The sequence below is a fragment of the Protopterus annectens genome, chromosome 16.part0 (genome assembly GCF_019279795.1).
Source record: "Protopterus annectens isolate FY-2018-M chromosome 16.part0, PAN1.0, whole genome shotgun sequence".
Classification (NCBI taxonomy): Eukaryota; Metazoa; Chordata; order Ceratodontiformes; family Protopteridae; genus Protopterus; species Protopterus annectens.
The window spans coordinates 656,852,782-656,875,729 of record NC_056750.1 but is presented as its reverse complement, the minus strand read 5'-3'; the positions used below and the strand labels follow the sequence as shown (position 1 = coordinate 656,875,729).

The following is a 22,948-nucleotide window of genomic DNA, read 5'->3' as shown; positions in this document are numbered from 1 at the left end:
CTCTTAAGGCATCAGAATGGACCTGCTTAGTTTATCTGCAAGCACAATGGCTTTACCTGTATGTGCACTGCTATTACAAAGCAGTCACAAGAGATCACCCTTTGCCAGTCTCCCATTGTCTCTCAACAGAGAATAAGATCTGATTCTTCCCTATTTGTTGATGTGCCAGACTACTGGCATATCGTCAGTTTGAATCACACTCATCCTGGAACGGAGAACATCTTGAAAGGTCTGAAACACTAGAAAGACTGCTCTCATTTCCAGGACATTGATATGTGAACTTCTCTTCCGGGGAGCACGCACCTTGGACTGTCCTTCCCAAAAAATGTCCCCCACCTACACCCCATTTGGGAGGCATCCATGATCACTGTGGCTACCAGTTGATGGAGAACAAATGAGAAAATTTGTCTCAGCAGCTCTACCAAAGAAGGTGTTTTCTGCAAACTTATGTGATGCTGACTGGTGCATACAATGGCTGCTGAACAGTACACCACTGTACTGATTATGACCACTGCAGAATTCACATATGAAATGTAGCTAATGGAACCAAGGTAATTGCTGCTGCCATAGACCCTAAGGCTTGCAAGACTAGTCGTGCTACAGTGGAAGAATTCAAGATCACTTCCATGATCTGAGGGTTTGTACTTTTGTTGGAGGAAGTGATGTTATCTGATTGACCATGTCTAGACAAGCACCTATGAACTCCAGAGTCTGCGTAAGTGTGAGCTCTGACTTGTAGTTGACTGTAATGCCCACATGGTGACATAACTGGAGCAAGCAGTCCTTTGCCAGTCATCTAGATAGAAAAACATCCAGAATCCCAGCAGTCTCAGGTGAGCTGTTATCACCGCCATGCATTTGGTGTATACCCTGGGGTCTCTAGTGAGGTCAAAGGGCAGTGTTCTGAACTGGTAAGGACTGGATCCTAGCCAGAAGCACAGATATCCCCTGGAACACCTGTTCATTTTTATGTGACAGTACGCATACTATATATATATCGTACACATCCAATCACACTTTCGCAGCAGAGGCAAAATGGAATGAACCATGACCATCCAATACTTTGAATATTTCACATACTGGTTTAGACTGCTGAAATTCAGGATGGGTCTCAAGTCGTCTGTATTTTTTAGCATCAAAAAGAATCTTGAGTAAGTTCCCCTAACTGGTCTAGTAAGGGTTTTTAGATGACTCTTTTCTAGCAGCTCTTCTATTTCCAGGGCTGCTGCATTCCTCTTATTGGGTGAAACATCTGGAATCTTTGTCATTTTTATTGTTTTATTGGGGGAATTTGGGAAAATGGTATGAAGTAACCTTTGAAAATAATCCTTTGCACCCATGTATCTCCTGTGATAGATTCCTAAGCTTCTAGGTGCAGAGACAACTGCCCCCCCCCCGACTGCTTCCAGAGTACAGCAGACAGGCAACTTTTCAGGAATGATGGCACAGTTCATCCATGTATCCCTGAAACCCTGGTTTTCCAGGCCACCTCTGCTGCAAAGTTGACATCCTCCAGTAAAGTACCCCCCTTCTCATGAGTCTTGGAAAGACCCTTGAGACTTGTAAAACCACATCTTCTTACCATCTTGTTGATTGTGAAAGAAAAAATCTCTTATGGGTAGAAAAACAGATCCTAACAGCATACAAGGTCTTTCCATATTACTCACTCCTGGAAAGAGTTTCCTTCACTTTTGGACTGAATAAGAAAGATCCATCAAAGGAAGCATAAATGATTGAAGACTTGAATGGCTCCACAAAAATCGCACAGATGCATCCAGGCATGTCTCTTGATGGCTATGCCTGAACCAGCCGCCCCTGAGGTACCCTCAGCAGCATGAGATAACAGCCTCATGAATGTGTTGGTAATGGACTGAAGGGTGGCCAGCAGTAAAGAAGCTTTCTTCTGGTCCTCTACTGACAAGGACCCAGAAAGAGATTTGGAGACCTCCTTAGTCAAATCTCTTTCTAACCTGGTAAAGTATGCCAGAATACTCAGCGACCACAGGGCAAAGTTTGCTGAGGCATAAATGCGCTTACCAAATCTGTCTAAGACCCCAGACTCCTTGTTACGGGGATGGACAGATGAGCTCTGCAAGCTCTTTTTTAGTTGCTGCTGCAATGACCATGTCATCTGCAGGAACTCCCTTGCTCCAGTGGGCTCTTTCCTTCGGGGGGAGCTAAAAACTCATTTGGATGCCTGGGGATAGGTTCCATGGTATCCATCTCCTTCCATGCATAGCATGAGACTAGGTTTAACAACTCATCAGCCGGTGGGACCACCTAAGACATAATTGGGCCAGACCCAAAAGCCTCCAAAACCACAGACTCCTCCTGGGGGGACGAGGGTTTAGAAGACAATCCACATTTTTGCTTGAGATGTTATAGAATCTGTCCAAAGGAAACACTGACAGCTGTTGATGTTAGGGACCCTCTCCCCTTCTTTGAAGTTGATGTCCTCTGTGAGAGATTCCTGGGAGACTCTAGGTGTCTCCCTTTAAACATCCTCTTCCTATGGACCTCCTCAGTATGAAGGGCTGGTGAGGGTTCGGAAGAATGATTAGAATCCTGGACCAGGATGGTCTGGAGTATAGATCAGGGTGGCTGAGCCTGTGGAACAAAAGGATAGGGGCTCAGTGCACAAATCTGACAGGAGATGAGCAAATTTATCTGAGAGGGGAAGGGATATCTCTTTCCTACACAAAGAAAATGGCCTCTTTAGTACCTCGAAGATGGAAGACCTAGGAGACCCAAGATCTGCACAGGAGCTGAGGCCAACCGAATCAAAAAATTCCGATCCCCCCATTGATTCCTGCCCTGAAATGGAAGTCAGACCCAAGCTGTCAAAAACTGAGGCTCCAAGGGGAAGGAATAGCTCCAACAACTTTGGAGTCAACCTGACCCCCCCCCTCCCCGATCCAGCTCTGAGACTTGTACTGCTCCAAAAGGGTGTAGCTAAATGACTCAGGGAAACCAGAGATGAAGAAAGTACAGTTGTGTACACTTACCATAAATGTAGATGTTCAAGTGTATTCACTGTTGCAGTCGTCACATTTGGGTTACCCCTGACAGGGTAGCCCTCGGCCGGCATGAATACCAGAGACTTAGTCTTTCTGCGTCAGTTGCTGTCCTTGAGGACTTAAGTCAGGTTGTTAGCAGTATAAAGTAAGGCAGCTGACGCCATTACATCAGTTTTTCTTGCCCTAACCTGTTAGGAGCCCCCAAGTAGGAGGCCAGGTTCTGGTGGAAGAACCCCACCAGTGGAAAATAAATACCAATATGTTCCTTGTAAGGAAAGGAGAACAATAAGGAAGAATGGTAATAAAAGGAGAAAGAGAATAAAGGGAGGTGGAGGGAGGGAGGGAGACCAGGACTGCAACAGTGAATACACTCAAACATCTACATTTTTGGTAAGTCTACACAACTGTACTATGTTCTTTGTGTTTCACTGTTGCAGTCATCACATTTATGTTGATTCCCAAAGCTGAGGAAATGGGTGGAGGCAGTCAAGGAAACTAGGGGCTGGCTATGATGCCCTGCAAGATTGCAAATCAAACCCTGCCTTGGATTTGGAGAAGAGAGGCAGGTGGCAATGCCTGGCAAAAGTGTGAACAGATGTCCAGGTGGCAGCCTCTAGGATGTCCCTGGTGGGGAATCCTCTGAGGAAAGCTGCAGAGGTGGAGGCTGCTCTGGTACAGTGTGTCCTGACCCCCTTGGGGGAGGCTTTCCATGCTGTTTGTAACAGAAAAGGATGCAGTGTGCGATCCATTTGGAAATAGTTTGCTTGGAGATGGTTTTGCCTTCTGCCCCTGTAGCAAAGCTAACCAGCAATTGATCAGACTTTCTGATGGATTTAGTCCTGCCTAGATAGAATCTGAGCTGTTTGTGTACATCTAGAGAGTGAAGAATCCTTCCCCCCTTGTTCTGGGGATTAGGAAAAAAGGTGGGCAAATGAATGTCGTGACTGAGAGCCACACTGGACACCACCTTGGGCATGAAGGATGCATTAGTTCTGAGGGATACCCTGTCTGCATGGAAGATGATGAAGGGTTCCACGGCCATGAGTGCTCACAGCTCAGAGACTCTTTTGGCTGAAGTGATGGCCAGAAGGAATGCTATCTTCCAGGAGAGAAATTTTAGCTATGCAGAAGAAGCTGGTTCGAAAGGTGGAAGGGTGAGCTTTTCCAATACAAACTTAAGGTCCCAAGCTGGTGTTGGTGCCCTTCTGTGTGGCCTCAAGTTGCTAGCCCCTCTTAGGAACTGCTTGATCAAAGGGTATGAGAAAAGGAGCTGTTCAGTGTGAAAATGAGCAGAAATAGCAGAGGCATGAATTTTTATAGAGGAGAAAGAGAGGCCACTGTGTAGCAGGTCAGCTAAGTAATCCAGGATGAGAGGGAGGAAGGGCGGCACAGCAAGGGGTAACAGTGTTGCTGGGGCCAGTCTGGATCTACAAGAATGGTCCTTGTTTTTTCCTCCCCTATTTTGAGCAGTACCCTGGGGATGAGAGGCAGGGGAGAAAAGGCATAGACCAATAGATTGACCCAGGGGAAGGACAGGGCATCCACTTTCTAAGCCATGCAGTGATGCTCCCTGGTGCAGAACTTGCTGAGCTGATGGATGGTGTGGGAGGCAAAAAGGTCGACCTTCTGGGTTCCCCATTTCTGAGTTATTAGGCTTAAGGCACTTCTGTTGAGTTGCCACTCGTGTGGGTCCAGAAGATTTCTCCTTGATTGGTCTGCCAGAGAGTTGAGAGAGCCTGGTAGGAATTGTGCTAACAGGTGTAGTTAAATTGCAGAGGCTGTGTGCCAAAGGGTCATGGCCAGCCTGCATAGAGGGTAGGAGTGAGTCCATCCCTGCTTGCTGATGTACCACATCACAGTGATGATGTCTGTTTTGATCAGGAGAGTGCCTGGAGAGAGGAGCTTGAAAGCTATCAAGGTGTGCTGCACAGCCATCATCTCTTTTTGATTGATGTGCAGAGGGATTTGCTGTTGGCTCCATTGGCCCTGTATGCACCTGCCATCCAGGTGTGCACCCCAAGCATAGTCTGATGAGTCTGTGGTGAGTGACTGAGTGGCGAGGGGTGGGGAGAAAGGCAGTCCCTTGTTGAGGGAGCATGCTGTTGCCCACCAAAGAAAATCTTTTCTGAGGCAAGGAATTATAGGTAGAAGAGTTTCCAGGTCTTGAGAGTGTTGACACCAAAGGCTCTTTAGGTACCACTGACGTTTCCTCATATGCAGTCTGGCATATGGAATGAGTAATATTCAAGATGCCATGAACCCCAGAGCTTGCAGGATCTTCCTTGCAGATAGCTGGGGCCTGGTTGGCTAATTGAGAGAAGTAGGCTGTCAGGAAAATTTGTTTCTCTGGTGTAAGGCATGCCATCTGGGATGCTGTGTCCAGACTTGCTTCCAGGAAGATTATCCTTTGGGTAGGCACCTGTTTGGATTTCTTTTCATTGACTGTGTACCCTAGGGAGGTTAGGTGGGTTTTTACAAAGGCCAGGTGCTTGAGCAGCTTTTCCTGGCTGTCTGCCTGAATAAGGCAGTCATCCAAGTATGGGTAAATCTGAATATTTCTTTGTCTGCAAAAGGCAATGGCCAGAGCCAGACATTTTGTGAAAACTCTGGAAGCAGTAGATAAGTCAAAGGGAAGTGCAGAGAAATGAAAGATCCTGCCCTGAAGCGGAGATATTTCCTGCATAATTCCCTAATAGGAATGTGGAAGTAGGCCTCTTTTAGATCTAAGGTGTCCTTGTAGAGCATGGGTAGCAGCTGCTGGAGGGTGAGCATTTTGAATTTTGGGATCACCAGGAAGGTGTTTAGAATGGATAGACTGAGGATGGGGCACCAGGTGCCCTCTTTTCTGGGTACCAGAAAAAGGCTGGAGTAGAAACCTTGGCCTGTCTGTTGCGCAGGAACGTGCTCTACTGCCCTCGTAAAGAGCAGGGAAAGGATTTGCTTTTGAGACTCTGCCCACTGATTTGATGGTAGATTTGGGAACCCTTTTGGGGTTAGAATAGTGTGGAATGAAAATTTGTATCCCTGAGATGTAATGTTCAGAACTCAGTGGTCCTTGGTAATGGTGGTCCAGGTGATTGAGTGAAAGGAGAGCTTCCCTCCTAGGTGTAAGAGAAGGTGGGCAGAGGGAGGAGGTGGAGGAGGTGAGTCTTTGTGAGTTCTTACCATAAGAGGGTGCCTAAGAATTCCCTGGTTTTGAAGTGGAGGTAGTCCACTGCTTAGATCTCTGCATTCCCTGTGGCTGCTGTCTGGGGAGAGGTCTGTTTCCATGGGGCCTAGGCTGGGCCAGGTTTACTGGGAGCAGAAAAGGACCAGTGTTTCGAGGGACAATGCCTGCTGAACCTAGGGGGCTGCCCTGCAATAAATCCTTAACTGTTTGCATATATTTTGCTTTTTCTTCCATTCTTTTAAAGATCTCTTCTGCCTTAGTGCCAAATAAGTTATCTTTGTGCAAGGGGGCATCCAACCATTTAGATTTGCTATGGTCTGGCAGGGGGCTGTTTCGTAAGCCATGCATGCCTTCTAATGACAGATCCAGTGACTGCTGCCCTGCAAAAAGCTTCTAGGGCATCAAAACCACAGTGCAAGGTGTGTTTAGTTACTTGACTTGCAGAATGCATTAACTCTTGAAAATCTCTAGATTTTGCCCAAGTAGGAAAGGAAGATATTTTTTGTTTAAGGAGTTCCAAGGTATGTTGCTGAAATTTCAGCATATGGAACTGACAATTTAGTGCCCTGACAGCAAGAGTAGCTGAGGTGTATACTTTTTTACCTCATCTGTCCAATGCTCGGGAATCCCTGTCTAAGGGGGTGGGATTCTTAGCAGAGGTTGCTTTAACACCTTTTAGCCCTTGAGAAACAACCTCAGGGTCAGCTGTAGGATTTTTAAAAAGATATTTGTGAGAGACAGGGACTCTATATAGTACCTGTCTGGTTTTCTGGGAGCAGGAGGAAGGGCATCAGGATTCAAGCTGGATTCGAGGAAAACATCCTCCACGACATCCAGGATTGGGGGGATGGACAAAGGTCTGTGTTGTGGAAGATCTAGGAATTCCCTGAGTCTCTTTTTAGACTGAGGGTAGTCCTGACTCTCCCATTGGAAATGCTGCCTTAAAGTATGCAGGGATTCTCCAAAGGAAAAATCCTCTGGGGGAGAGGCTGAAGGAATGGAATCCTCTGCATCAGAATCCTCATAAGTGGAGAGAGGTTGCATGTCTTCATATTCAGATGCATCAGATTCATCTGACTCTTGCTCAGGCAAAACTACAGGGGACAGAGCTCTTTTCCTTTTGGAGGGGGTAGGTTGGCTTCCCCTGATCAGCATGATAAGGTCTTCCGTCATTTTAAGCATTTGAGACTGAGGCAAGGTAACAGGCTCTGAGCATGGGTCATCAGTTTCTTGGGTGTGGAACTAAGAAACTCGGTCGTTTTTAAAAGAACGGTAGTCGCAAAAGAAGACGTTGGTTTGTGTTGAGATTCGATAGTGCAAAGGACTTCTTCGGAAGCCGGTGCCTTCTCAGCAGCTCCGGGCCCATCCACGGTAGAGACAACCACCGGATCCTTATTCGAAGAAGAGTTTTGCGGCATACCGGACTCCGAAAAGGTCTCGGTAGCGTACTGCAAATCAACAGAAGCGGGCATCGGGGGCTGCGAAAGCGCTTCACTGAGTACCAGAGAACTGACGACTAACTTAACAGAAGCCTCATCGGTAGGTTTGGACCTGTGCGCTCTCTGTCTTTATCTTTATGTTTTTTCAGAAGATCTGCTGTCGGATGGCTTACTAAAGCCATATCGGAATTCGAGGATTGTAAGTGAAAATATCTGGCTACAATAAGGGCCCGACGATAGATACTACTGGCACTGAACAAAGCACAGAAGTGCCAACGGGGGATGCCGTGTTCTCGGGCTAAACAAGTGATGCAGTAAGAGTGTAGGTCTCGGTGTGGTATTTGCTTTCCACAGGTGAGACAATTATTAACTTTTTCTGACATCAGTTAGTGCAAGAAAAAAGGATCCCCAATGGGGTACTTAGCTTTAGAAGACTTCAACTTCAATTTGGTAGATGAAAACTCCGGTAGCAGCCGACCGGCACTCATGCGAACTGCTTCTGCTTCAGGCTCCACTTCATCAGCAGCCTTAACTTATACTACTGACGACCCGACATCAGTCTTCAAGTGACAGCAACTGACGCAGAAAAACTAAGTCTCAGGTTTTCGGGTCGGCCAAGGGCTACCCTGGCAAAGATAACCCAAATGTGATGACTACAACAGTGAAACACGAAGAACATCTACCAATCTTCAGATCCAAGAGAGACAACCCCAGGAGCCTTGTATCTGAGGGCTCTGAAACCATACAACAGATCACAGAAGGAAATATAATGTGTGTCTGAGCAGGGGGCAGGCTCTCAGGACTGACAGGAGTCAAAGCTGGAATAACCCTTATCTGAATTTGAGTCCTGAGGAACTTCCTAATCATTCTGTCCACCTCTGCCTTGAATAAACTTCTGTACTATCTAAGGGAACATCTGAAAAAAGGTGGCCTGGAAGAGACTGGAGAAACGGTGAGTGAAAGTGAGTAGACACAGTTTCCTGGGAAAACTCTAGATACCCGGTCATCCTGGGAAACTTAGGTTTTGATGCAGTCAGATCCTTAGGGGAGGTTGGATTGGATGGTTGTAAAACCTTGGCTGGAGGTTCGGCAGTCAGAGTCAATCCTGAAGAATGACCTGGGGACTGTTTCCTGGGCTCCTTCTCTTTCAGTGCTAAATCATATTTGAATCTTTCAGGATTTTTTGAGGGGGTTTAAGCCCCAGCTAAAGAAGATGCAGCAAAAGAGGGAAGAAGACCTCAGTTTGTTCCTCTTGTCAATAAGGGCACGAGAGTTGAAGCCTGCACAAACAGGATATTGGACATCTAAGTGCAAAGCACCTAAACAACAAACGCACTCCTTGTGGTCATCCAAATTTGAAATTTTATGCCCACAAGAACTGCATTTCTTAAAACCAGTTAGCTTATCAGCCATCCTTGAAAACAAAAAATGTGTAACTAAGAGGAAAATCATTTTTTTTTTTGCTAAGACAGGAATAGGGTACCAACAATGGTACTAACAGAATAATCTAAAACAGGACAGGAGAGAAAGGTATAAACAGTGATACGAAAAGTACCTGTAATCAGGTATAAAGGCCTAGAATAGGCTTTAGAAGGAAAAGGGGAGAAAATCTGTAATTAATAAAAGGTAGACAGCTCAAAGAGTTCCTTACAAACAGAAAAACAAGAGGACAATAGGAGCTAAAGTTAAAACAGAAAGAAGCCAAAAATAAAACTAGTACTGATCTCCCACACTCAACAAAAATGGAATCTTTAAATAAATAAAGGAATAAGGCTTTCATCAAAAAGGGACTTAGATGAATATAGGGAAGGGAAAGCCTTCCCTCTTCCATACACAAAGGGAAGGAGAAATAATGAAAATGTATTCATTGAAAGGGGTGGGGAGAGCAGGTTTGACCACCCCACAAATGGGGGAATGGATACAGTTAGAAGGAGTGAAAGGATTGCCAAAAAAAACAGAAAACCTTCAGCACAGGATTTTCAGTTTCCCCCAAGCAGAGGGAAGGGACGCAGGGACCAGCACAACAGCTGGAACCACCCTTCGAACTGAATGAACCATTATGGGTGAATACTGTGATAGCACCTCACCAGTTTAACGAAAGACAAATAATATTTAGGAGGAACAACTTCACTATTTTCAATTACACTGATTTGGAACTCACTGAGAATTATTTTGATTTATTTTCTAAGGGTTTTCACTTTGTCCCTTTAAGGCCTTCTTTTGTGGTTAACACCTTGATAGACTTGAAAATGTTTTTGAGACAATTGAATTTAAACTTGTTTTTTAAAGGACAAGAGAATTCTAGTAAAACCCTTACTAGGAAGAGTACTTTTAATCCTCCCACTCATCCCTCATTAAAAATATTCGAGGAACTCATGGAGAACGATATTAGGAAGCTTGAACAACAAAATTACACTAAGGTGCCTAACAACATACCTGAAGATCAACTGGCACTTATCAGGCACCTGAGAAAAGAGGGATGTAGGGTTATGAAGCCGGACAAAGGAGGGGGAACAGTCCTGATTTATACTATTGACTATGAAGCATTTATACACGACATGTTGCAGGACCCTGAACAGTACGACTTAGTCTCAAAAAATGAGATTCATATAGCATATGCTAAAATAAACTATCAGTTACAAGACCACTTATTGCAAAATGTGATTAATGAACAACTTTACAACTATTTATTTGTTAAAAAACCTAAGATTGCTCAAATTTTTGGGATTCCCAAGACACATAAGTTAATAGACCACTTAAATTTAGACCGATTGTTTCTGGGGAGGGAAGTGTTAAGGAACCCTTGGCAAAATTTATTGATTTTTCATTGAAACAACAAATAGCCAAAATAAAGCACATTTGCAAGGATTCCTGGGACTTCCTGAAAGGGATCGACCAAACTTTTTTTCATCCAAAAATAGTTATGGTCACAGTAGATGTCATCGATCTGTTTCCGAGTATCCCACACCAGACATGTTTAGAGTGGTTTGGGTACTATTTAAGTACTGAATCAGGGTTGAGTTCTGGAACAATTAATCTTCTATTAGAACTTATGGAGCTGGTACTAGAAAACAACTTCACGTACTTTAATGGTGAATTTTATCGCCAGAAAAAAGGAGTGGCAATGGGGGCCTCGTGTGCCTCCCTTTATGCCAACCTTGTGTTGTATTATTGGGAAAAGAGCTTTATCTTTACAAGTGCATGGTACCAGGACATAATATATTATCGGAGATTTCTAGATGACATCTGTATCTTATGGAAGGGGGACGAGAAGAGCCTATTAGATTTTTTAGGTTATATCAATAACACAACACCATTTTTGAGGTTCACTCATAAGATTAATAATGATAGGCTGCACTATTTGGATGTCACCCTGTTTAAAGATTACGTTAATCAATGCTTCCAGTCAAAAATACACAGGAAGAGTTCCTTTTCGAATGCCTACCTTAATTACCATAGTGGACACCCCTTCTACCAAAAAAAGGGGATAGTAAAGGGACAATTGATCCGGGCTTCACGAATGTCTAGCACTCCGGACATTTTCAAGGAAGAAGTCAGGACTTTGAATAAGCTTTTTATGGAAAAGGACTACCCTGAAAGTTTAATAGAGAGTTTAGTACTGGAAGTGAGTCAAAATAGAGAAGTTAAATATACCTTCTCCAATAACTCGGACAAAATTTAACAAATTATTCGTAAATACTGGCCCATTCTTAGGTTACAGGAAGACATTAAAGCCCACACCCCATCAATTCCACATTTTGATAGGAAAAGGGACATGAACTTAGAAGAACTCCTAGAAGTTAAGCAAGAGGATAAATTGGACACGGTTAAGAGGAAACTTGGTACCTACGCATGTGGGAACTGCAAGCAATGTCACGCTATGTTAAACCAAAGTTCCTTATATCTCCCCTCTAGGAAGTTTAGATATACTTCTATGAGATATTTTAACTGTGGGGTGAAAGGGGTAGTATACCTTGGGTGTTGTATGGCTTGTCACAGTTTTTATGTGGGCAAGACCGAGAGAGTTTTTAGGAGAAGGGTATACGAGCACTTTAATGACATCATTAATTGTAAGTAGAGCAATGCCTTCTACAAGCATTCTTTGGCTTGCAAAGATATGATTATAAAATTTGTAATTTTAGAACAGATTACACCGGACACTCGTGGGGGTAGCTGGGAAACCAGGTTGGAATACCGGGAGTTATTCTGGCAACTCAAACTAGATTGCACCAGGTTTCCTGGCTTGAATGACAGTCTCAATATTAGCAGTGTTTTAAAACTGAGGCATGCTCGCCTTTAGGAAAGTAGATTGTCTATGGTATTCCCATTGAGTAAACTATGGACTTTTTAGACATTTTTTAGTGGACAGTTTTTGGTTTACCCAAGCAATAGACTCATTAAATAGGAAGTTTTGGGTAATCACATTACGCTGTAGGATGGGGTGTTTATTGTATTTTTATTTATCATTTTTTATTTAGGATATCAACATTACTTGTTTTATAGAATATTTATTGTAGAATTTTTATATATAAAATTGATTCATATATAGTATGTTTTTCATTTGTTATATTTGTTTTGATATTTAGTTCCCAAATTCATGAGAACACTAGAAAATTTTATGGGATAAGTCCTTTGTAAAAGTCACTTTATGTAAGGATGGTATATAGTTTTAGATTTGAAAGAAACAGTATTTTAATACAAGAGTTTAAAATATCTGTTTTTTAAATATTCCTTATTACAAAAGGTAAATATAAGATAATTATCCAAGGAGTCATGTGATTTAATGGAAAGTATTCAATGATGTAAATCACAGACTCACTACTTCCTTGATAAAGCTCGGATTTATCAGAGTGAAAGCGCTTGGTGATTATTTGTTGTTCTATTTTTACAATAAAAGTTCTTAAAAAAGATCGAGTAGCCTTTGTATTTCAAAGAGGCTAATTGCCTACTTTCAACTTTGCTTCCGGGTCCTGCATTCCTGAGCTTTGCTGCTTCGTTGTTTTGGTTGTTTCTTTTTTGGATTTATAGGAAGCAAGCTACTACAATACTATCGATGTGAAACTGATCGCTGGTTATGGAAAAACTCACAATCTTTTTTAAGGCATAAGCAAATCTTAATGTTTGCAGCCTGTAAGTAAACAACTACAATAAAACAGTTAAGATAACACGTGGCTTCTAAAATAAAACAAGTTATGAACTCATATGACTCATTTATGTGTTCATTTTTTTCACTGTATATGTGTTATACAGAGCAGCAGCATTCCAAACGATGACATACAAAGGAAGGGACATAAAATAACATTCATGAAAACATCATTAATACTTCCACTTCAATGGGATCAAACGACCACATAAAAGTACAGTTTTGTACCTACCATAAATGTAGATGTCCGATAGGTATGCATCTGCAGTCCTTACATATGGGTTGTCCTGCCTCAGGCAGCCCTTCGGTCGGCCGGATTCCAAAGTCTGGGTCCGGCGTCGGCTGATGTCGCCCTTTTCCCTGATGTCAGAGCGCCAGGGGTATAAAAGCATCAGCCGACGCCATCTTCTTCAGTTTTTCTTGCCCCAGATGCCAGGTGCCCTCTAATGAAGGCTAAATTTGGAGAGATGCAAAAAATTCCAAACATGCACAGTGATATATATATATATATATATATATATATATAAAACAAATACACCATAATAGATTACCCCAGCTAGCTAGAAAGAGGGATAACTACTCAAGGAATACCACAGAGGGGTAGGAGGGAGGGAAATCCTGACTGCAGATGCATACCTATTGGACATCTACATTTATGGTAGGTACAGAACTGTACTATGTCCTTCAAGGATGCATCTGCAGTCCTTACATATGGGTAGAATACCACAGCCAAGCTGGGGGTGGTAGGACCTAAGAAAAGGATGGTGTAGCTAAAATACCCTGCAGGACTGCTCTGGATCTGGAATATAATGGTAAGTTGTAATGCTTGGAAAATGTATGCACGGAGCTCCATGTAGCAGCTTCTAAGATGTCCTTTGCAGCCACCCCTCTTAAGAAAGCTGTGGAGGTGGCTGTGGCTCTCGTGGAATGAGGTCTAATGTTGGATGGGACAGGTTTGCCATGAAAAGAGTAACAGAATCGAATGCAATTCCCTATCCATTTTGAAATTGTCTGTTTGGAAATTGCTTTTCCTTGCACACCAGCAGCATATGCTACAAAAAGCTGGTCAGTTTTTCTGTAAGTCTTAGTTCTGTCCAAGTAGTAGCGCAACTGTCTGTGAATGTCCAGTGTATGCAGAAGTTTTTCTCCTTTATTTTGTGGATTTGGAAAGAAGGTGGGCAGGTGAATAGCTTGGTTCAGTGAGACCCTGGATACCACCTTTGGCATGAATGAGGGATTGGTTCTCAATGAGACTCTGTCCTGATGAAAAGTAAGAAATGGTTGTACTGCCATGAGGGCCTGTAACACGGATACTCTTCTTGCTGAAGTTATGGCCAGAAGGAAGGCAGTTTTCCAAGACAGGTACTGTAGTTCTGCAGATGCCGCTGGTTCAAAGGGAGGTAGAGTTAATTTTTCCAACATGAAGTTAAGGTCCCATGTAGGCACTGGTGGTTTCCTTGGAGGGTTGATGTTTTTTATCCCTCTTAGAAACTGCTTTAGCAGTGGATGAGAAAATACAGGTGGATCAGTGTTGTACTCTGCTGAAATGGCTGAAGCATGAATTTTTATGGAAGAGTAAGAGAGGCCATTATGGAGCATTTCTGCCAAGTATTCCAGGATATGTGGAATGCTCATTACTGTCGGATCTTGGCCCTTTGTGGAGTTCCAAGTGCGGAATCTTTTCCATTTTGCTGAATATGCCTTTCTTGTGGAAGGTCGCCGAGCTTCCTTGATGATATCCTTTACCCTTTTGGATAGTTTATCCAGGCGAGGAGTCAAGGTATTTTCCAGGCTGTCAGCTGCAAGGGTTTAGGATGGAGTGCAGAGTTTTGTAATTGTGCTGTGTCAGAAGAAGTGGCCATTGAGGTAGAGGCCACGGTTTCGTGCGTGACAAGCTCCTTAACAGTGGGTACCAATGTTGTCTTGGCCAGTCCGGAGCTATCAGAATCACTTTTGGTCGTTCTGTCCTGATTTTCAGTAAGACCTTGGTCATTAACGGAAGAGGTGGAAATGCATATACTGTTAGAGTATTCCAGCTGAAAGAGAGAGAGTCCACTTTCCATGCTTGTGGGTGGTATGTCCTTGTGCAGAATTTCTTCAGTTGATGGTTGTGGTGGGAGGCAAAAAGATCTATGTCCGGCCTTCCCCATGCTTGTGTTATTTGAAGAAAGGTGTCTGGGTGCAGCATCCATTCGTGTGGATCCATGATGTTTCTGCTTAGGCTGTCCGCCAGTACATTGTCTTTTCCTGGTACAAACTGGGATTGTAGCTGTATATTTAGTTTTAGGGAGTTCCCAAAGATTCATTGCCAGCCTGCAAAGAGGGTAAGAATGGGTACCTCCTTGCTTGTTTATGTACCACATGACTGTGGTATTGTCTGTCCTTATTAGCAGGTGACCTTGCTGTATGAAGTGCTTGAAGGCCTCGATTGAGTGTATCACTGCCAGCATTTCCTTTTGGTTTATGTGCAGGCGAAATTCTGTTTGTGTCCATTGTCCTTGAATGCATCTGCCCTCCATGTGGGCTCCCCATCCATGGTCTGAGGCGTCCGTGGTAATGGTTTGGCTGATATTTGGTTTGCTGAAAGGCAGACCCATGTTTGACTGGCTTGCTTGAGCCCACCACAGAAATTCTTTTTGAAGGCATGGAATGAGGGGGATCAAGGCTTCTAGGCTGTGACTGTGTTGAGACCATAGACTCCTTAGGTACCATTGTAGTTTCCTCATATGCAGCCTTGCTTGTGGAATCAGAAGAATGCAAGATGCCATGAAACCCAGGGCCTGCAGTATTTTCCTTGCAGTCAGTTGGGTTTGCTTTGCCAGGTTTCTGAAGAAATCCGGTAGTTGTTCTTGTTTTTCTTCTGTGAGAAAAGCCATTTGGGTGGTTGTATCTAATTTTCCACCCAGAAAAATTATTCTTTGGGATGGAACAAGTCTTGATTTTCGAATGTTGACTGTGTATCCCAAAGCCTGAAGTAGGCGTATGGCATAATCCAAGTGTTTTACCAATGTTTGTTGGCTGTCCGCTTGTATAAGGCAGTCGTCCAGGTATGGGTATATTTGAATCCCCTGAAGTTTGCAGTGTGCGATTACTGATGCCAGGCATTTCGTGAATACTCTGGGCGCAGTAGATAAGCCAAAGGGCAATGCTGAGAATTGATAATGCTCTGAACCTGAAAGAAATCTGAGGTGTCTTCTGCAACTTTGTCTGATAGGGACATGCAGGTATGCCTCCTTGAGGTCTAGAGTTACCAGCCAAGACCCCTTGCCCAACATGGGAAGGAGTTTCTGTAGGGTCAGCATTTTGAATTTTGGCACAATGAGATAAGTATTCAGTGCAGACAAGTCGAGAATAGGCCTCCATTGTTTTTCTTTTCTTGGGACAAGGAATAGTCTGGAATAAAATCCTTGACCTTGTTCTGTGAGAGGAACCTTTTCTATAGCTTTCATTTGCAATAGGTTGGAAATTTGTTTTAAAGCCTCTGCCCTTTGATTCGGTGGCAGGTTTGGCATGCCTTTTCTTTTTGGTAATGTATGAAAATGGAACCTGTATCCTTTGTCTATTATTTGCAGTGTCCATTTGTCCCTTGTAATACTGTGCCAATTTTTTGAGAATAAAGATAGCTTTCCGCCCAAAGGTGCTTCCAATTGAGCCCTGGTTGGCGGGGTCAAGGTAAAGTCATTGAGTCTGTCCTTGTGCAGCAGTTGTAGGTCCTGCACTACCTCTCTGGTTAGGAGGCGGTCGTTGACGTCCTCTGTAGGAGCCTCTAGCTTGCCCTCTACCTCTGGCACGCCTGCTCTTGCCTCTTTGAAATCTCTCTGTGTCTGGAAAGGACCAATTCTTAGAGGGCCAATTTCTGCTGAATCTTGGTGGTTGGACCTGGAGGAAATCTTTGACTGTTTGTACAGATTTAGCCTTTTCCTCAAATTTCTTTAAGACCTCCTGAGCAGTGGAGCCAAATAACTTTTGCTTTTCCAGTGGCGCATCCAGAAGCTTTGCTTTAACATGATCTGGCAGGGTTTGTTCCTTCAGCCAAGCATGTCTACGTATGACTGCACCTGTCATTGCTGACCTACATGAAGCTTCCAATGCATCATAACCACACTGCAAGAAATGGTTGCTAACCTGTTGGGAGTGATGTACCAGATCCTGAAGTGACTTGCGATCTAGGGGTTCAGGTGAAGACAGTTTTTTATGCAATTCATCTAACAAATACTCTTGGTACTGTATCATATGGAATTGACAATTTAATGCCCTCATAGAAAGAGTGGAAGAAGTATACACTTTTTTACCCCATCTCTCTACAGCCCTGGACTACCTTTCAGAGGGGAGTGGATTTTTAGTAGTGGCAGATGCAACCCCTTTTGGGCCCTGGGAAATAGTTTCAGGGTCAGCAGAGTGGGCCTTGTAAAGGAAATGGTGAGTCCGGGACCCTGCAGTATCTATCGGGTTTGACAGGAGCCGGAGGGAGTCAGGGGTAATGCTAGATTCAGAGTACACATCATCAATGACATTCAAAACAGGAGGAATAGCCAAAGGTCTATGCTGAGGTAAATTCCAAAAAGTCCTTAATCTCTTCCTGGAATCAGAGAATTCCTGGCCCTGCCATTTGAAATGCTCTCTCATGGAGTGAAGGGTCTCCCCAAAGGACAGCTCTTCAGGAGGGGAGGCAGAGGGAATAGATTCCTCTGCATCAGAATCCTCGTAGGCCGTAAAGGCCTCCTCCTGGTAATCAGAAAGAGCAGATCCATCCAAGGCCTCATCAGAGGACTGGGGATCAGTGGGCTCAACCCTGGGCCTTTTGTCTAGAGGAGGATGAGAACCCCTGACCGGATATGGCTGAGAGCCCCTAATTAAGGAAATAAGGTCCTCAGCTAAACTTAAAATCTGTGAACCTGTAGTGGATCCCAGAGGAGTAGCCCTGGGAGGCAGAGATTTTGGCTGTTTAGCAGCTTTAGCCCTAGTGAATGCCTTTATGGACATGGATGCAGGAGGCCTGGCTGCTCCACGTGCTAGTGTAATTTTGTCCAGGGAAATGGTGTCGGATGCTTCTTGGACACCGGTTTCTGAGGGAAATTCTATAACCGACTCAGAAGAGGCCTCCGGGGCCGAAGTTGTCGGTTGTGTGGTTTCAACATTTGGATGTACCAAGGACTTGGTTTCAGCCGAGACCGAGACACTCGCGGTAGGCCTAGGCGTGGTTTCAGCCGAAACCACGGTCCGCGTGTGTCGGTCCTTGTCCTTCCGTTTTTGGTTAAATGAGAAGTCGGAGTCTCAGACGGCATATTGTAACAGTAACTAGCCCCAAAAAATTCCTCTGCAAACTCCACCCGACGCCTAAGAGTGCGTTGGTTGAAGGAGGCACAGGCTGTACAGGCCGAGACGTCGTGGTCTGGGCCTAGGCAGGGGAGGCAGTAAGAATGGAAATCCTTATGAGGTATTTGTTTCCCACAAGTTAAGCAATTATTAACTTTAAGCATTTGATCTGACATCGGCTGAGGCAAGAAAGAGTCCCCAACGGGGTACTCAGATTTTGAAGTCTTTGGTAGATGAAGTTACAGGAGCTGGCCAACCGGCACTTGCGAACTGCTTCTGCTTCGGGCACCACGTGGCAAGAAAGACTGGGGAAGATGGCGTTGGCTGATGCTTTTATACCCCTGGCGCTCTGACGTCAGGGGAAAAGGGCGACATCAGCTGACGCCGGACCCAGACTTTGGAATCCAGCCGACTGAAGGGCTGCCTGAGGCAGGACAACCCATATGTAAGGACTGCAGATGCATCCTTGAAGGACATCAAAAACAAGAAATTACTTAAAAAGCCAAACATCATTAGGAAGATAAGTATTGTATTTTAAAAATATAAATAGGTTAAGTCTTGTAGTGTGTAATGCAGTCAAAATTACATATGACTAAAAAAAAAATTTGGAAAGACTATGTGGAGGCTCACTTTACAAGCCAATGATAAGGGTCTTAAACTGCCTCTTCTTTGACCTCAGGATTGGGAAGGGTTACTAGTTCACCAGTATCTGATCCAATAGGGACAGGCTAGAACCTTGAGCGGTCAGACAAACAGCTGAGAGATCTTTAATCCAACAAGACAATAAAGAACATTAATTTGCCCACCTTGTCCAAAGCCATGAGCTACTTATTAGGTGGCAAGAAGGTAAGGATGGGTAACAGACAGATGACTGAAGGGACAAACTAATCTCTGGAGCTGCGAAAGTATTTTTCAAAGAGAGGGCAGTCAACTCATGGAATGGATTACGGAATTGGATGGTGGGCACAGGCATTCATCAGAATACAGGACAGGAAAAGAAAAGCAGGGGGAAACAGGAATGGAGGAAATCAGACTACATAAGCTCAATACCTCCGGCTGTCAAACAAATGTAATACGTTATAAAAGGGCACTGTGGTCTCTGGCACCTATACTGGATCAAACAGATGAGCACAACACTCTGCCACAGCATGCTTAGTTAGAATTCAACTCCACTCCACTCAGGGCTTGTAGATGGCACTTGTCTTCTTGGGGTATGAGGATAGGCATCTAGATGCTTCCAGACTACAACAATGGCATGTAAGGACATGCCCTGCCAATGGAATGACCCAAGGCTTCTCTTCTATCTTCTCCAGATACTCAGTGGACACTTCTGGGGGTAATGGGAACATTTTATTTATTTATTTAACATCTGTTTACCGGGAAAGTCCGACTGGACAGAGATTGCCCATTTTCAGCCGAGGCCTGGGAAGAATAGCTCCACATAGTACATCATGATAAAGTAATATTTTTGAACATTCAATATAGAAAGGCATTCAATATAATCATAGTACAAAGAATTTACAAAAAAAAATTCTGTACAAAAAATATAGAACATAGTCCTTTTAAAAACATTTGAACAATACATAGAAAGTAGTGTAAGAGAGTGAAATACTTTGAAATATCATACATGTTGATACAGTAGAACTTACACATTTAATGCACCAAGTGCAGTTAATAAAAAGAAAGATCTATGTATATATTATGCTAGTCTGGGTCTTGACAGTTGCATATGCAAGAATTGGATAGGTAGGACTTGAGCTGACTTTTGAAGTTAAATTTGTTATTTTGCATCCTGATTTCATTGGGGAGGGAGTTCCAGATTTTGGCAACTGCGCTCGAGTAAAGTGAATCACCAGACATATATCTGCTTTTATATACTTCTAACAGCATTTTGTTTGTGGATCTTGGTGGTGGTTGTTATAAAGACTGAGTATGCCCGTTAGAGCTAGTATTTTATTAGGGTGGCAGACTACTTGGTGTGAAATGATAAGTCAGACCACTGAGCACTTTATAAGCCCGAGGGTTTCTCCAAAGAAGAAGCATCAAAGGAGCTAGAAAGAGTGATCTCACTATTTGTATCTGCTTCAGAAATAAGGGTATGCACAGGTTCTCGGAGTCTCCTCCCAAAGACACAAACGCACAAGGAGAACTTTCCCAAACCCTAGTTCCAGGATAAACAGGCATATGCTTGGATAGTATAAGTGGGGTCAATAATTTAACAGGTGAGCACTGGATGTTGAGTGACAGGTTTATGTCACCCAGGGAAGCACTCACCAAAAGCAGCGTCACTGCTATAGAGGCATGTGCTGGCATCAAGCCATGCTCCCTAACCATGCACCTCAGCCCCTAAAATAAAGTTCCAAAAGGAGTCAAACAACTGACCTATGACCAAAACTTGTTTATTCTCTAGGTCCTTCTGGTGCAGAAGCACCCTGTAGACCATCCTCAAATATAGTAACAGAGATAAAACAACTGGAACTGAGATCTTTAGAAAAGGGTAAGAGCAAACTACATACAAAAAAATGGGAACTATAAGAACAATACATACATGGGGAGGAATGAGGTTTAAAAGAAGGAAGGACTTAAATGAGCTATGTAATGTCTGACTCAACATGATTGTGTAGATTATAAGTGATATAAAATGTTTGCAACTGGGAGTGTGTCAGTATGGTTTGTGATGTAAAATGTTTGCAACTGGGAGTGTGTCAGTATGGTTTGTGATGTAAAATGGTTGCAACTAGGATTGTCTGTGTGGTGTGTTTTCATTTACATAAATGTATGACATAAATTACATAAATTATGACTGTATGTCACAAGTGATGGTTTAATAAAGAGGTTTATTGTTTAAAAAAAAAGGTAGGAACTGAATAATGTATGTAATGTTGCTTAGGTTATATGATATATAGCAATACATGTGAAGTATAATGCTTGCAAACATGAACTTGCTAATACAGTTTGATTGCTTCTATATAAATGTAAATTTGCCTATGTCACAAGTGATAATTCAATAAAGGTGTTTTTAAAAACAAATGCCAACAAGCCTTGCTGGACTGCAGCAGGAATATTAAGTTACCCATTACAGAAGCCCCCCGAAATGATGATCAACATATTTATTTTCCTGAAATTAATAAGGACTTAAAGCGTCTATTTTGATTTAACCTTTTTTATTTTCATTTCTTAGTACGAAGCACATTTTCATAACAAAAATGAACTCCCAATGTCGGATTAATATAAGCATAAATATGAAAACTTAGCATATGAACTGCTGACCTTCAAAACCTCTTTCCACTAAACTTTTTTATCAGAGGCATGATCAGTGTAACAACAGTATTTGTCTCTATAAACTTCAATTTTATAACCAAATGGATTAAACAATTAGGAATTATAAAACATTACAAAAGTGGAAAGGTGCTAGTATTAATTTGCCCCCCCCCCATCACGACACACGTGCCAATGGACATCTATATGGTGATGCTACACTTCTGTACTATTAATTATGTGCTCTCTTCTCAAAATTATTCATCAGCAGAGCGTTTTAGTCTGTTCTTCACGGTAGGAGAATTATCCCAGATGCAGCAGTTCTAGACCCGGTATATGCACACCTCATTAATATTAAAAGCTCTGCTATTTTAAGGACTGCAATAAGGAACTTCAGAACTTTAAGAGGTGTCCAATTTGGGGAAGGCATGAACAAACCATTTCAAATAAAATATACTAATGTTTTCCTCTAATAAAGGCACTGAAAATTAAAACTTACCACAGAACGAAACCTCATGGACTCTATGTATCCAAATTCTTTAAAAATAGATTTCAGCATCTGAAAAAAATCAAAATTACAAATGCATTATACTTCTGGGGATAAATAAATACACAAACAGCATGTTTTTACTTGTTCTTAACTGAAGCCCAGCTCAGTGAAGCTCACCAAGGTGGCCACCCTTTAGTGGCGACGCACTTCAATGAAATTGGAACTCATCAAACTAATGCAGAGAACAAAATCACCAAAACAATCTTAATAAATATATATATATATATATATATATATATATATATATATATATATATATATATATATATATGTACATGGCTACAGCAAATCAGTAAAACAGCATAAAATAAAGTGAAATGCTGCTGCTGTTACATTTGGTTATTACTCCTATCAACCATCAGCCAATTGTGCTGGTCAGAATCAAGTGCATAGCAATGTATTTTATTTTATTTTACATTTGTTGACCGGGCTAGTCTAACTGGATATATGTTCATTTTCAGTAGAGGCCCGGGGAGAAAAGCTCTGATATATGCAATAGTATCATAACATACGATAAATGCAAATAGTACCATAACATACAATATATGCAATAGCAGGAAGTGACATTAAATTAATTTAGATCAGACATAAAAAAGTGTACAGAGATGGCAAGAGAAAAAAAAACTTAAGATAACATAATACGAAAAAGAAAAAAATATGCAATATTAGTTATTTTACATCAGAGGCCTGGGTACAGGCATACATACTTATGCTTACTTACAGCTAAGTGGAAGGTGAGTACTTATAGAGTAAGTAACTCATTTAATAGAGCTGAGAGTAAGTCTCCTTTGATACTTGGGTAGTGGCTGGCATTTTTAGTAAAACCAAATAGACATTGTAGGGCAGAATAGAGGGGATGAGTAAAGGAAGTGGGAGACAGGGAATTAGATGTTAGTCAGGGTTAGAGCAGGAGCACAGCCAGTGTGTTATGAGGTATTCCTTGAGATATTTTTGAAGAGCAGTGTAGAAGAAAGAGAAGGGAGTTCATTAGGAAGCTGGTTCTAGGTTTTACCCACTGTGTTAGAGAATACAATGCTTCTCAATGATCATCTGTCA

At 42.7% G+C, this 22,948-nt stretch overlaps 1 protein-coding gene across 1 annotated transcript in view; it reads right to left on the bottom strand.

Moving 5' to 3' along the window:
- Positions 1-22,948, bottom strand: part of RBM34 (RNA binding motif protein 34) — a 574,650-nt gene that overhangs the window by 408,824 nt on the left and 142,878 nt on the right. Inside the window, exon 5 of the mRNA XM_044058641.1 lies at positions 21,842-21,901. Coding sequence (XP_043914576.1) covers positions 21,842-21,901 — 60 coding nt within the window. The remainder of the gene's footprint in view (positions 1-21,841; positions 21,902-22,948) is intronic.